The 13615-nt window shown below is 35.1% G+C and overlaps 1 protein-coding gene across 2 annotated transcripts; it reads right to left on the bottom strand.

Annotated features, from left to right (window-relative positions):
- Window positions 1–317: 317 nt before the first annotated feature.
- On the bottom strand, window positions 318–10855 carry LOC131143754 (rhamnogalacturonan I rhamnosyltransferase 1). Of its 2 annotated transcripts, XM_058092056.1 has the most exons (9): window positions 10500–10855; window positions 9949–10336; window positions 8279–8346; window positions 8108–8196; window positions 7862–8024; window positions 2821–3110; window positions 1560–1764; window positions 908–1065; window positions 318–811 (listed from the first exon to the last, which is right to left on the bottom strand). In XM_058092056.1, exons 2-9 carry the CDS (start codon window positions 10211–10213, stop codon window positions 538–540), a joined length of 1512 nt encoding a protein of 503 aa, XP_057948039.1. In that variant the 5' UTR covers window positions 10214–10336; window positions 10500–10855; the 3' UTR covers window positions 318–537. The 2 variants fall into 2 exon arrangements, with proteins under 2 accessions (XP_057948039.1, XP_057948038.1); XM_058092055.1 differs by having other exon boundaries at window positions 9949–10855.
- Window positions 10856–13615: the final 2760 nt, after the last annotated feature.

The following is a 13615-nucleotide window of genomic DNA, read 5'->3' as shown; positions in this document are numbered from 1 at the left end:
CTAAGTTGTCTTTTTATTTGAATTTTTAATTTGAAATTATCCACAATCCACAAAATTCAAAAAAAAATTTGTATCGACATTTTCTCCGGTATACAAAAATCATCCTCCAGGAGGTACGCGCTGGCTTCATTTTCATTTGTCCAGTTCATGCAGCAGTTAGCCCAAGAGAAAAGCATTCAAAACTAGAGCATGAAACAAATTGCCCTCTGGGCTTTGGACCAAACACCGTAAGATCAATGCAGCATATATAAACACGTGTGCCCGCACGTGTGCCTAGCCACGGAATCAAGTACAGCACTGAACCAACACACCCAGAAGAAGAAAATGAATGAAATATATAAATTATAAACAAAACAAATGAATGTCAAAACTTCTGTTTCACAAATGAGATCTTCATATTTCTTTGCCCGCTGTTTCTTACAGAACTTGTCGGGTATGTGTATATATTAAAAATGTTGAAGGCCTGCCATGCAAGTATCCTGGTTTGGATACTGGCCTCTGGGGATCCACGAGGTACGTTAGATCTGATGGCTTACCTCACCGCACTGTACTTGAATTAATGGAGCCTAGTAAGTCATCACAGTTTCTCCCCTCACACAGGCACTCTTGAGGGTTTGCATAGAAATAGTCTTCCTCCTTGGGCTTGTCAGCAATAATTCTGCGACGAGTTGGCTGTCCCATCCTTGTCTCATGCTCCATTCGGACAGCAAATACAAACTCATCCCACGAAAGTGTTTTGTTCTGATGCAGATCCAGCAACTCAACAAGTTTCTTTCGCTTCAGTAGGATGCTTTTTCCGAATCCAAGATACCTGCACGAAATCCATTTCAATGAAATTAGCTTGTTTCTCACCCTTCCTCTTTCCTATTGTCTTCTCGAGTCCCTCCCAGTAAGGCATATGAGTTACCTGCGGTGACCTTCCACAAGTTTTGCCATGTTTCCATCATAAGTGGGAACAAAAACGTTACTCGCAACTGAAACCATAAAATCTAGAGCTGCCATTTGAGATGAGTGATTCTGGAATTGCTGCAACTCCATGGGATCCAGCATCATTTCCTTTTTTGCCTGAAATTACAATTGACTGAAATCAGAAGAAAAGACTTGGACGACCTGCAATTAAAAGAGCTTACAGCAGCCATCAGAGCTAAAGAAGGGGATATGATACCCATACTGAACCTACAAAATATAAAAATGCTGGTGCCAAGCCCTACCATTTGAAAGGGCTTGAATGATGTTCTCAAGCTCCGAAACATGGTGGAAGGAGTGTTTTTACAGTCCATCACCACATCTAAATTAGATTGCTAATTTCAACTGTTGAGCCACTTAATCTTCGGAGGCACTCCCATCAAAAGGCACCATTGACCCACCCAGCATGATGCGACAAACATCAAAATAGTCGGAAAGGCATTTACTTGCCAACAAACTATTCACTGATATAATAATTGCCAAGTTTTAGTTGATACCAAGGTATCACATGACAACACAACAAGGCTGCGCACTGTGGAAATGGCAAATGCAAAATTACCAAGGCAGGCAAAGAAGGGAGGAATTATACTCACAATCCGAGGAAATGCAGCTCTTAGCGCCGTGAGTCTTTGTTCACCGCCATAAATATCACCTGATGCTATATATATCTGAGTATCCTTATTAAATCCCAATGCTTGCAGAACTAAGGCTGCTTCCTCTGGTGTAAGAGGACACAAACCTTGCAAACGCCTCTCTTGAGACGCTATCTCTTTTTCTCTCCACCAAGGGTATGCATACCTGGAATAAGGGAAATTTAATAATATTGAGCATTTCTCTTTTTATTCAAATATATCAAAACACTTAAAGACCAATGGAGCAAATCTGCATAAAAAGATTTTACATGAAAAGGCGGAAGCAGCTCAGATATGGATATGAACATATCCTAGTTTATACAAATTATTTTAAAAAGTAGTAATATTTCCCAAAAAAAATGAGGATTTTGAAAATTGTATAAGAACTCTTTATAAATTTAAGGGCAAAAGATACTCACTTCCCATGAGGTTTGGCAAAAAGACAAAAACCTCCCTTGAAGTTTCAAATATGCTATAAACCTTCCCCGAGGTTTCAAAAATGTCAGACTTCTAAAAAAATTTATCTTTTTACAAAATACAATGGGAGGTTTGTGCCTTTTTGACAAACCTCAGGGGAGGTCCTTAGGATTTTTGAAGCCTCAGGGGAGATCCTTGAGATTTGAAACCTTAGGGGAGGTCTCTATAATTTTTGAAAACTCAGAGAAGGTGATTGTCCTTTTGTCAAACCTCAGGGGAGGTTGGTGTCTTTTGCCCTAAATTTAACATAGTTGCATTTGGATAAAAATATTTTTGAAGGGAAAAAAAAAAGTGAAACAAACAAACTAAAACCTTCATGTCTTACATCAACTTTGTTTCGCACAAAAAACTCAAAATGCAAAGTGCACAAATTTTAATTGGTAAAAAAAATGCAGAAAATGAAAATGACTTTACTCCTAAAATTAACAAAATTTACTAATTGAAGCTAATTGACACTCACAATACCGTACTTTCTATTTTGTATCTAAAATGAAACGGGAAGTATCAAGAACTCCTAAGATGAAGCCAGAGTAACTCGGACAGGAAATAAACTGAGCAAATGTAAGTATTTTCTTAGTTGGACTGATAAGTAGTATAAAATCAGCCCCCAAAAAAAGTACTTTTCAACAAGGTCTCAAATTTCAAACCAACTGCATGTGCTTTTGGAAAATACACACATGCATATTATAGACATACAAAACAAGTATTTACCAACTGTTGATGTTAACTTCCAATCACAACAAACCTCATGCGCTTGAGCTCCTCAGCTTCCTCATGAGTGCAGCCATGAGTACAACCTGAGAAAGCCAACATGTCCATCTCGTATCTTAGATGCAAAGCCAAAAAAGGTCCCTTTTCTCGAAGAATACGAACCAACTTTAACCCCAAAGCCTCAATCTGAGGAGTGAACTTCAGTGCCTGGAAATTAACACGACACCTGAGTTTCTGGAGATCAAGTGGGAGCCAATTGTTTGCCAAACGTGCATCCGTTTTATTGAAGTGTATCACCATATGCTTACTGAAAAGGGGCAGAATCTGCAAAAATGGAAAAGAGCAATCTGATCAGAATGTATAGCAGTAACTGTCTCCCCTCATGAAAGGACTTGGAATTTGTTGCCCAGTTACAAGGTACAGGTGCTAGAATACACATTGTATCTCCGACTAGGCCACTTTATAGACTAGACTCTCTCAAAATGACAGGCATAAAACTAAAGTAATCAACCGCAGCAGAAAATAGGGCTGTCATCAAATCAGAATCTGATCTAAATTCTGCTGCCTTCGGTCCGAATTAAGATTTTGATTATGGAACTGATTTGTCGAAGCATTATTTCAAGTACAAAATGAACAGGCTGAACTGGGATCTAAGTAGGTTCGATCCAATACCACTTAAAGCTATTGCAAGTTTGATGCCACTTGGGATGTCAAATGAATAATTAGTGGCCTATGACATAAATATGCGACTTTTTTCTCAGTATTGTTTGTTATAACATATAAAAATAAATTATTCAGAAATAACAAATTTTAACTGTTAGCCAAATGAAAGCACATAAAAAAAAGTAACTTCTAGTCATGATTCCTGACTCAATTGTGGGATAAAGCTTCTCTCCCCAGACTAGAAAATAAAAGTAATATTTTTCAAGTTGCATGTCAAGCTGTAAAATGACTTTTGACTCAAAAAGTTACCCAATTTTCATCTAAAACTGACTTCTTTTCATGATAGCTTCCCATACTCATGATTTATGACTCGCATTTTAGACCAGAACTTCTTTTTTTACATCCTAGAAAAGCTTCCATACCAGCAGAAAAACAACTTTAGACTAAAAATAAATAAATGCACAACTTGTGTGCAAACATATTTTTTTTTTTTTTTTTGTAGTAACTTATTTTCAAAATTCATCATCTCATGAGTAGAAGTTAACATGCATAAGTCACATCCCAAACTGCTCAGATCCAACTTAACCCTTGCATTAAGACCAAGATTTCAGCATTTAGGATCAGATGCAGTTCAACCCGGCCAGATATGCACCAAATTTGAAATGTTTTAAGTCCTCCACAACCATTATTCTTAGTAATTCCTCCTCTCCAGTGTATTTTGCATCACCAAAAAAGAAACAAGTTTTTCCAAATATCAGGTTACATCTCTGATCTTGAATAGATAAGATTTGAGTCAAGTCTGACCAAAATTCATTCAGATCACAACTACGACGATAAAAATTAGCTCAAGATACAGAAGATCATGAAAGGAGGTATCTTTTAAAACTACCATGCCTGCAACTATGCATGTAGCCATATACACACAGATTACACATACACATACTCATATCTTATGAACTTACTTACATTTGTGTTATTCATTCAATACAAATAAGGAAAACACAACACAACCTCCGTCATTAAAGGGCAAGAATCTCAGATCATGCTTGCCAGATGAGGAAATACTCATGCTTAAAGCCACAAATTGCCAATACCCTCATATATTCTCATCCCATTATCCCCCCTATATTTCATCAAGTACCATAATCCCCTTCAATTTCAGACTAAGACTAAAGAGATGCATCACAAACTTACAACACATGAACAAATACAACATGATCTAAATGGAGGATAAATTGAACCATGGATTACTTGCAGTGCGTAAAATAAACTTGTTTCTCGAAAAGATAAGGTAGCCCCATCCTTATCCATTTAACGTAGGAATTAGAGTCACTAAGAGTACTCGTGGTATGTGTGCTACTCATGTGAGGGGTGTCTTGGCCCTAGAAATAGGCATAGATGGTCCAACTGCAATCATACTCCCATCACTCTATAGCCTTTCAATTAAGGCTATACTGATTACTCACTTCAACCTATAACCAACCATCAACTAAAGCTTGTCAAGCCACATTGAAATAGCCTAGCTGGCTACCCCCTTTATTTTAATTACCGTTGGGGAAAAATCAGTTCAAGAAAGAGCAAACAGCTCCCCACCACAGAGACAGAGAGTAAAAGAGAGCATACAGATCCAAACATGATACAGCCTAATCTAAAACAGGGTACTGTACTTTATTTTTTGATAACCAAAAAAGGACATTCCTAAATCACAAGGGCCATGAGGCATGTTTATCTACTATCTACTGAAGTGTTGATGATTATGCAGTTATGTCACTCAATGATATCAATGACACCAACAAGATAAAACCATGCATATGCGACACAGAGAAAGAGAGTGAAAGAGACTGTATAGGTCCCAACATGGTATACCCTAATTTAAAAAGAAGGTATTTTACCTTTTCTTCGTGAATCACGAGGGCCACAAGGAATGTATATCTACAATCTATTGAAGTGCTGATGATAGTGCAGTTGTGTACCTCAATGATATCAGTGCTATCAACAAGATACAATCACTTAGGCACCACAGAGAGAGAGTGCGTATAGCTCCAAACATGGTATAGCCTAATCTAGAAAGAGGTTATTGTACTCTTATCTATAACAAAAGAACATTCATAAATCACAAGGGCCACGAGGGCTGTGCATCTATCAACAAGATACAACCATCAAACCATGCATATGCCGCAACCCTAACTTACCCAGTGTCTCGCAAAATGAGAAATTTAGGGATCAATTTATACTGTTTTCTAAAAGTATTTTCTGTTTATAAAAACAGAAAGATTCATAATAACATGAAAAATATGTTTTTCCGCGCATTTTTTAAAAATTATTTTGGAAAAAAAAAATTGTGATAATAGGTCAATTTTATTTCATTAAGAAGTGTAAAATCCATTGACACCTCCTGAGGTTTCAAGTGTGGCAAGCTATTATTAATTAATGTCTGCCAAGAAACACAAAGATGTGGAATCATGATCTCCATGAAATAAAACTTTCTTTAGTGTGGCCTATGTTGCTCGAACTCAGGTGCAACTGGTTGTGCTAGAGTCTCCAAGGATTGGACTTGCCTTTCCTTTTTCCTTCGAAAGACTATCCATTATTGCAAAGCACGAAATACCCATGTGACCATGTCCCATCCAAGTCTACCCAAGTGCCAGAATTGGTGCTCCAAGATGATGGGAAGAGGTTAATGGGTATACATATACTGCCATTCATCCAACTTTCCCAGAGGTTTTCATAATACATGCAAGGATAAAAAAATAGATCAGTTTTCCAGAAAACCACACACAAGAACATTACAATGTGTAAGCCACCCTCCTCTCAAAGTTTTTTTTTTTTTTTTTTGGTCGGTACCCTCCTCTCAAAGTTGCTGCATATTGGAACCAAACCTACCCTCCCTTCCCTCAGTCAACGGCCAGGAAACCACATATTTGTCCCATTGGATCAAAAGCCTAACATCTCAGCAACAAGCGGACTACCAAATACTAATTCATCAACCCCACTGGATTTGGGGGTGAAGGAGAAGTTGAAGCCAGAGACGCAAAGAGGTGGCAATGGAGGTCAAGGCACCGGGACAATAGAAGAGGTAGAGGGTGGCAATGGCAGCAACAAGGAGGATAAAACAATCATCTTGGGGGTGTGGCAGATGCAGCAGTGGTGGCAAGGGCAGCTCTGCTGGGGATGGCTGCAGTGGCACCAGAGGTCAGGGCAGTAAGGGAGCTGGAGAAGACGATCCTCTTGGGGAGTGTGGAGGACACTGGCAAGCTCCTCTTCTGAAGTAGAGGACCCCTTGCAGGGGGCATCCTTTCCCTTATTTTTTTGGTTGTGGAGATAGCTTAGCCAAGGCTGGTAAGTAGGGGTGGTATCAGCCAGCCCTATAACACATATATGGGCGAAGCACCCCCTTCTCCAGTCTTATCCAACTGGTGTGTTGCACCAAACATGGGCTAAGGGTACTTATAGTCCAACCTAGTCTAGCCACAAAAACAAATGCACCATGATGGCCCTGCCAAACCAAACCTAGCCTAATATGGGACATTTGGAAGTTTTAGGCAAAAACTCGAAAAAGGGTCAAAATCTCACAGGGAATAATTATCTCCTTTAATATTCTACAGAAACATCCTTTTTTTGCTGAATTCTCTTGTTCAGATGATAGTAGGCACCTTGTTCCTTATGATAAGCTCCTAAGAAGCTAGGTCAACCTGAATCACTGTCTAAACAAGCCAAGCTCAGCGTAAGTTTTGATCACAGAAACCAAGCTTACCTAGGTTAGGCAACAAAAGGTGAGGCTCCAATAGCCTTGTGCTAATTTTAAGTTTCTTTTAGCTGCAATAATATTACCCCATTTCAGAAGCTTAACTGGGGAGGAAAAAAAAATCTCATGAACATCCACAATATAACCAAAAAAAAATGAAAATTTAAGAGTATAATATAATTATTAAATGCATTAGTAGGTTGGGTGTTCGATATTGACACAAGCTCAGGTAAGCTCAGATTCTTGAAAAATAGTTGAGCTCAGATAAAACATAAGATTAAATCAAGCTCAAGCCAAATTCAACAAAACTGAACCAAATTCAGTAGGCTCATCTGGCACATAACAACAGTATTGTTTGTTTTCAATAATCCCAAAGACCTAAAATTTAAATCAAGGCAATCAATAGAATATTAAGAAAAGAAAAAAAGAAAAATAAAAAGAATTTTGAACACGAGCAAAAGGTTCAAAACAGGAACTAGACTGTGGAAACCCATGCGAGTAAATACCAAGGCACATTTGTAGATTTGATAATTGACTGAAATTCACAAAAGCATGCAAAATAAAAATCAACCAATCACTTTTCAGCCAATAATGTGTGCAAAAGCCATTCATTTTCAAAATGAAGGTTATCTTTGCTTAATCAAAATCTAAGAGAAATTATACAAACCTGTTGCAGATAGTATTTTTCATTTGACCAGCTAACAGGAGGCATCTCAAATGGTTGGTATCCATATTTCCTATTAAACCTCTTTGGCAGCCTTCTGACAATTCGAACTTCATCTCTTAGTGAATCAATGAAGTGTCTTACATCAAAAATGTCCTCAAAATTACTGCAGGAAGATACCAAGGGGTTGAAGACTTTAAAGCATCTAAAGAAGAGAGGAGTCAGAACTTTCAAGAAAAATGAAAATACCTAGGATCCGCCCAGAAGGATGTCTTGTCAAGCTCCGGAACAACTAAAGTGAGATTCAAAAGCCGAGCAACTGTCACCATGTCACAGATCTGAAATGCAAACCGGGTGAGCTAATAACCCAATGTAAAGACAATAGACCATACAAAGGAAGGCCAAAACAAAGCTACAAACCGCAGCTCGCATCTGATTCAAGCCCCCATTGCAAGACACTTTTAGAAAACCATTGCTTTTGTAGTTTCCTGCAAATTTTCATATATTAGATTTAGTAGTCATAAGAGCTTCAGTTTCTCTAGTTTTTTTTAATGGGTTTTCAATATGTAAAATATGCTACAAATTGAAATTAGACATGGCAGACGTTCACTGCATCTAAACTAACAATATATTGGGTGAATTATGGTTTTTCTTAAAAATTTCAAATATATATATATACTAATGAACTGAAATTTAAACAATAGGCAATACCATATTGGACATGCACAGAAAAGCTAGAGGAGACTCTGAAAAAAAGTAACCAGTACCTTTTCATATTATCCATTAGATGGCAGGAGCAAAAACCTATAAGAGCTTGAATAATTTCAAATACAGATTCAAATACTTATATTAGAATCCCACAAATTACATATTGAGCATCTCCCATGTCAAAAGGAACAAACAAACCAAACTATTCATGAACATGTCTGGCTTAGCCGACAAGGAGCTCGCAAAGTTCATCCAACCACCAAATAAGAAAAGCCCCCCTGAGTCTGTATTTTAAGCTTCTTTCTAAACAAGCAGAGCCCAAACTGACCCAGGCCCATCTCTATCAGCTGATGATTAAAAAAATAAGGATTAAGCTTGGCCTCTCACACTACACATGGGATTAGGCCTAGCTTCTTTTCTCAGACTTGATGACAGTGTTTTATGTAAGCATTTCAGGAGGTAGAATGAAGGATCAACGCCTCCCTTACCAGTATTATCCACCCATATGATTGCTAACAAAGGTAGACCTTCTAAAGAGAGAGTTTTTTTTTTCTCTTGCCCTTTTAGTAACCTAGTACCAAGTTGACAGGAAGTCTCTCAATTATGCACCAACATGGATGCCCACATCTCAATCACAGAAGCACATGGTCGTTGGTGATCAAGTGGCACAGTTACCCATTCAAATTAAAACAGGAGTATGTTTTTACCATTTTTACCAATTGGAGGAAGTGGTTCTAGCTCAGCATCCTTCATTCTATTCTACTTCACATAATAGAACTTCCTCCAAGGTTTTAGTTACAGATCACCAGTATATTCTACTTCAAGGTACCACTGGTGCATTTCAATAAATGCACTTTGTCATACTAGTTAAAACTGCCAAACAAGTGTCAAAAATCTCTTGAAACAATTTATCACCAGAAGCCTGTAGCTATGATTAGATTCCTCATGACCCCAAGAGCAAGAAACTGTCTAAAATAACATTGGACTTCAATTATGAGAATCAATATATTGTCCACCATCATCATCACAGAAACTTTTAACTGACTACATAAAACCACAATAAACAAGCTTAAAGCAGATAATCAATAAACTAAATTCTTAACTTGCTAGCAGAACAATCCCACCAACTACGAATTAAAATTCAAACAAGGCATGCTATAAACAACATTCATAAAGTGACCCAATAATAATAATAATAATAATAATAAGCAAAAAAAAGGCGTATACATACATAACAATTACCAAAATTTTTCCCACACCAAAAATAAAAACATCACTTGCCCCCCTTCCCACAATTACCAATTTTTTTTTCTTGGTGGGAGAAAGGCGCTTTGTTCTTTGAATCAAATTAAACATCCTACAAAATTCAAAAAGGAACTCACTTGCAGGAAGAAGAGGCGGAGGCGATGGAGCTGGCAGCTGCACACGGAATGGAAGATGAGTAATTTGCGAGAACTGGTCTGACAGTCCAGTAAGCAAATGTGGACGCCATAGCTCCCCCACGGCAACCAGCTGGACGAGACACGTCCACACCAAAATGCTCGAACACACGCGTACAAACCACACTTTCAGGCGAGTCTTCGGAAGCACCACCGGCGTCGGAAGCTTGTCAGACCTCACCTGCACACCGTCAGATCTAACCTCCATTTCTCTTCGACAACCTTCATCGCCGCTTCATTTGATCTCCCCCCTTTCACACACTAATCTTCTTCAATTACCCAGATCGCAAAAGCGCAAAATGTCACCGAAACAAACCCGCATTGGAAAATCCTCCACCAATCCCCCCAAATTCGAAAACAACAAAAATCAGTCGATCAAGCCCAACCCAGATTGGCAAAAAATACTCGGAAATAATACTCAAGCAGGGACAACCCTAACGAGAGAGAGAGAGAGAGAGAGAGAGAGAGAGAGAGAGAGAGAGCTGTCGACTCACGAGCAAGAAGGATACTGGGTCTGAATAAATGAAATAAATGTCGGCAAACCAGCATAAACAACCGTCAAATGCTTTATAAATTTCTTTTCCGGGAAAATCCAGCTTTCTTTATAGTCAATCTTTTTCTTTCTGTTATGGATTTAAAAAGGAAGAAGATGCTGATGGGTGTTTGGTTGGCTGGAATATTCAAGCTTTTGAACGTGAGAGGGAAAATCTCAGAGAAGAAGGAGATCTCTCCGGCTCTGTCGCCGAACATCTTCTGACTAACAACACAGATCTTAATTTTAAAAACACAGATGCGTTACCTCTTTTGGTCGTCCTGTTTCTAGCTTCACTTTTTTTTTTAATTATTAATTGATTTTTTTAAAATTATTGTGTTGATTATATGGTTGTGGACGTTCCAATAAAAAAAATTCCTTATTTATTTATTTTAATTCCAACCTATATTATATATTAATTAAGTTTTCAATATTTTTTGGATCATCTTTTCCAAAAAAAATATCTTATTTTTTTAATTTCAACATTTACAAATCATGTATAAATAAGTAATATAAAAAATATTTATTTTTTAAAATGTGCCCACAATTAATTATTATTATATAAGTATTTTGGTTTTCTTATTGCATATTAAATTTTAATTCAGTCTTAATTAATTAATTAACTCTTTATTGAAGTAACTAGCACGTGAATAAGTATTGTTCAAGTCAAAAGTTAAGATAATTTTTATCCTTTTTAAGGTTAATTATATGTTTTTATCATTGGAATTCTATTTGAATGAGTCCTTTAAACTCTCTCAAGCGGTACAGAGAAGGACATGACGAACCCGACATCTCTCATAAATAAGAATTGACTTTCGTGTCAAACCGAATCCAAAATCAATTATTATCAAGAAATTTTGCAACTCGTTTTTGTTCTTTTTAATTTTATTTATATTCATATTAAAGTAATAGTATGAAATTTGAGAGTACAAACTTTAAGATTTAAATTTAATGTAATTGAACTAAATTAAACTTCAAGATTTAAATTTATGTGTAATTAAACTAAATTTTCTATAGCTTAAATTATAATTTCTCTAAATTTACATGAAAACTATACTCAAATTTAATTTCAAATTCTAAAAATATTAACTTTTAAAAATATTTACTTGTTTTTAATGTTTACACATTACATGCGTGCATTATATTTTTGAGATTAATTATTTGAAAATTATTTTTTTTACTCTATTAAATACCTATACTAAGCTTGGGACTTATCTGTATTTGTTGTCACCTTTCTCATGATTAGACTTTCAACACGAGTGTCTTAAGTTTTAATCAATAAATGCAAGCTTGGGTGGTTTGGTTAATTGAACCATACCATTCGAGTTGTAAATTAAACAGAAGTTTAGGCTCTAGAAAATGTGAAAATTATTTCAAATTACTCAATTGACTAGTTTTTAGACTAATATCTAATGATTAATTGAACCAAAACTATTGGACCCAATTTAATGCTTTTAAAATAATTACAAATTAATATTGTTTTTTCTTTTATAATGATTGAGATGTTAATTTTAATATTCATTATTAAAAGTTGAGTAATCTAAGTGCAATACAACTATTTTTTAATTTAAATTATTTAAATTATATATAGTATTAAATATAGCGTGTATTCTTATATATTTATATTATATTGAATCGATTCAATTAATCTTAGTTATTGAATGGGCTTAACCAATAATTAAAAATAAAAATTATAAACTAAAACTTAAAAAAATGTTGAACCAAATTTTCAATTCAAAAAATTACTTAAATTTTACAATAAAAATAATTTATTAAATTTATTTGAACCAAATTTTCAATTCTTAAAATTTATTTAAATTTTATAATAAAAATAATTTATTAAATTTATTTATCCACACTTGATTTCAAAATATTATAATTATAAGATAAATTGTAAATTGTGGTATTGATGATTGAAGAAAAAAATAATTAAAAACCACAAGGACTTTTTAAAAAAAATATTTTTCTTCTAATTCTTCAAATTTGTATTATTTGGATGAATTTCTTTCCCATTTTATTAAGTACTGCTTTAGTTATTTCTATATATGTGGTTGTCAATCTTAATTTTTTTAATGCAAAGAGTCACTAATTTAGGAGGAAGGAAAGCACTCAACACAATAAGGCCGTTTGGAATTCTAAAAATATTAGGTTAATGAAAGGAAAAAAATGAAGAAATTCACATTTTTATGTTTGGTTATCAAGAAAAGTGAGAAAGTAAAAAACTATCATATTTATGAACAAAAATTTAATTTTATACATCATTGATATTTAGTTTTCCTAATTTTTAGTAGTATTAAATTAAACTTTCATTTTTCATAGAATTTTATGTAGAAGGAAAATACAAGAAAAAATAAGTTTCCTCCTTATTTTCCTTTTCTCTCCTTTCTTTTTTCCAAATAAAATTTCTGATCCAAACAAACTCTAAAAGAATTGGAAAATCACTTTCATTGTCCTATTTTTAGTACTCGCCCTATCTTAGTTTTATTGGTACAAGGGATACTAGTTTAGGAGAAAGGAAGGCTCTCAATACAAAGAAAATATTAGATGAACTCTCTCATTTTCTTAAAATATCGAGCCTAGATGCATACAAAAATAATAATGGATGCTATCATTAGTAATTATTCTCCCTAAACCAAAAGCTCACTTAGATAGGAATTACTTATTAGAGAACCTACAAATATAGATGAAGTGCAAAAAACGAAAAAGGACAAATTCCATGTTAACTAGTCATTCACTCAACTAAAAACTCGATCCAAATTGAAGAGAACATAGTATAATAGCCAAAGAAAATTAGAACAAAGAATGTTTTTTGTTTAAAAATAGTTAAGTTGTTTATCTTACAATAAAAGAAATTTTGATTGTTTTCGTCTTTATTTTTAGGTAGAATATTAACTTCAACATCACCCTTCAATTTAATTCACGTATCTTTAAGAATTAAGTATTTTTTAATATAATCAACTATGTAATTTAGCTTGAAGATAATACCGTCTTTACTCAACTAGTCACTTTAAAATTACACTCTATCTCTCTCTCTACTTTTTTTGGTCAACATATAATCGAGCCTAGAGTACACAATAA

Source organism: Malania oleifera, chromosome 12 (assembly GCF_029873635.1).
Source record: "Malania oleifera isolate guangnan ecotype guangnan chromosome 12, ASM2987363v1, whole genome shotgun sequence".
Lineage (NCBI taxonomy): Eukaryota > Viridiplantae > Streptophyta > Magnoliopsida > Santalales > Ximeniaceae > Malania > Malania oleifera.
This window is presented reverse-complemented; position numbering and strand designations above follow the sequence as displayed.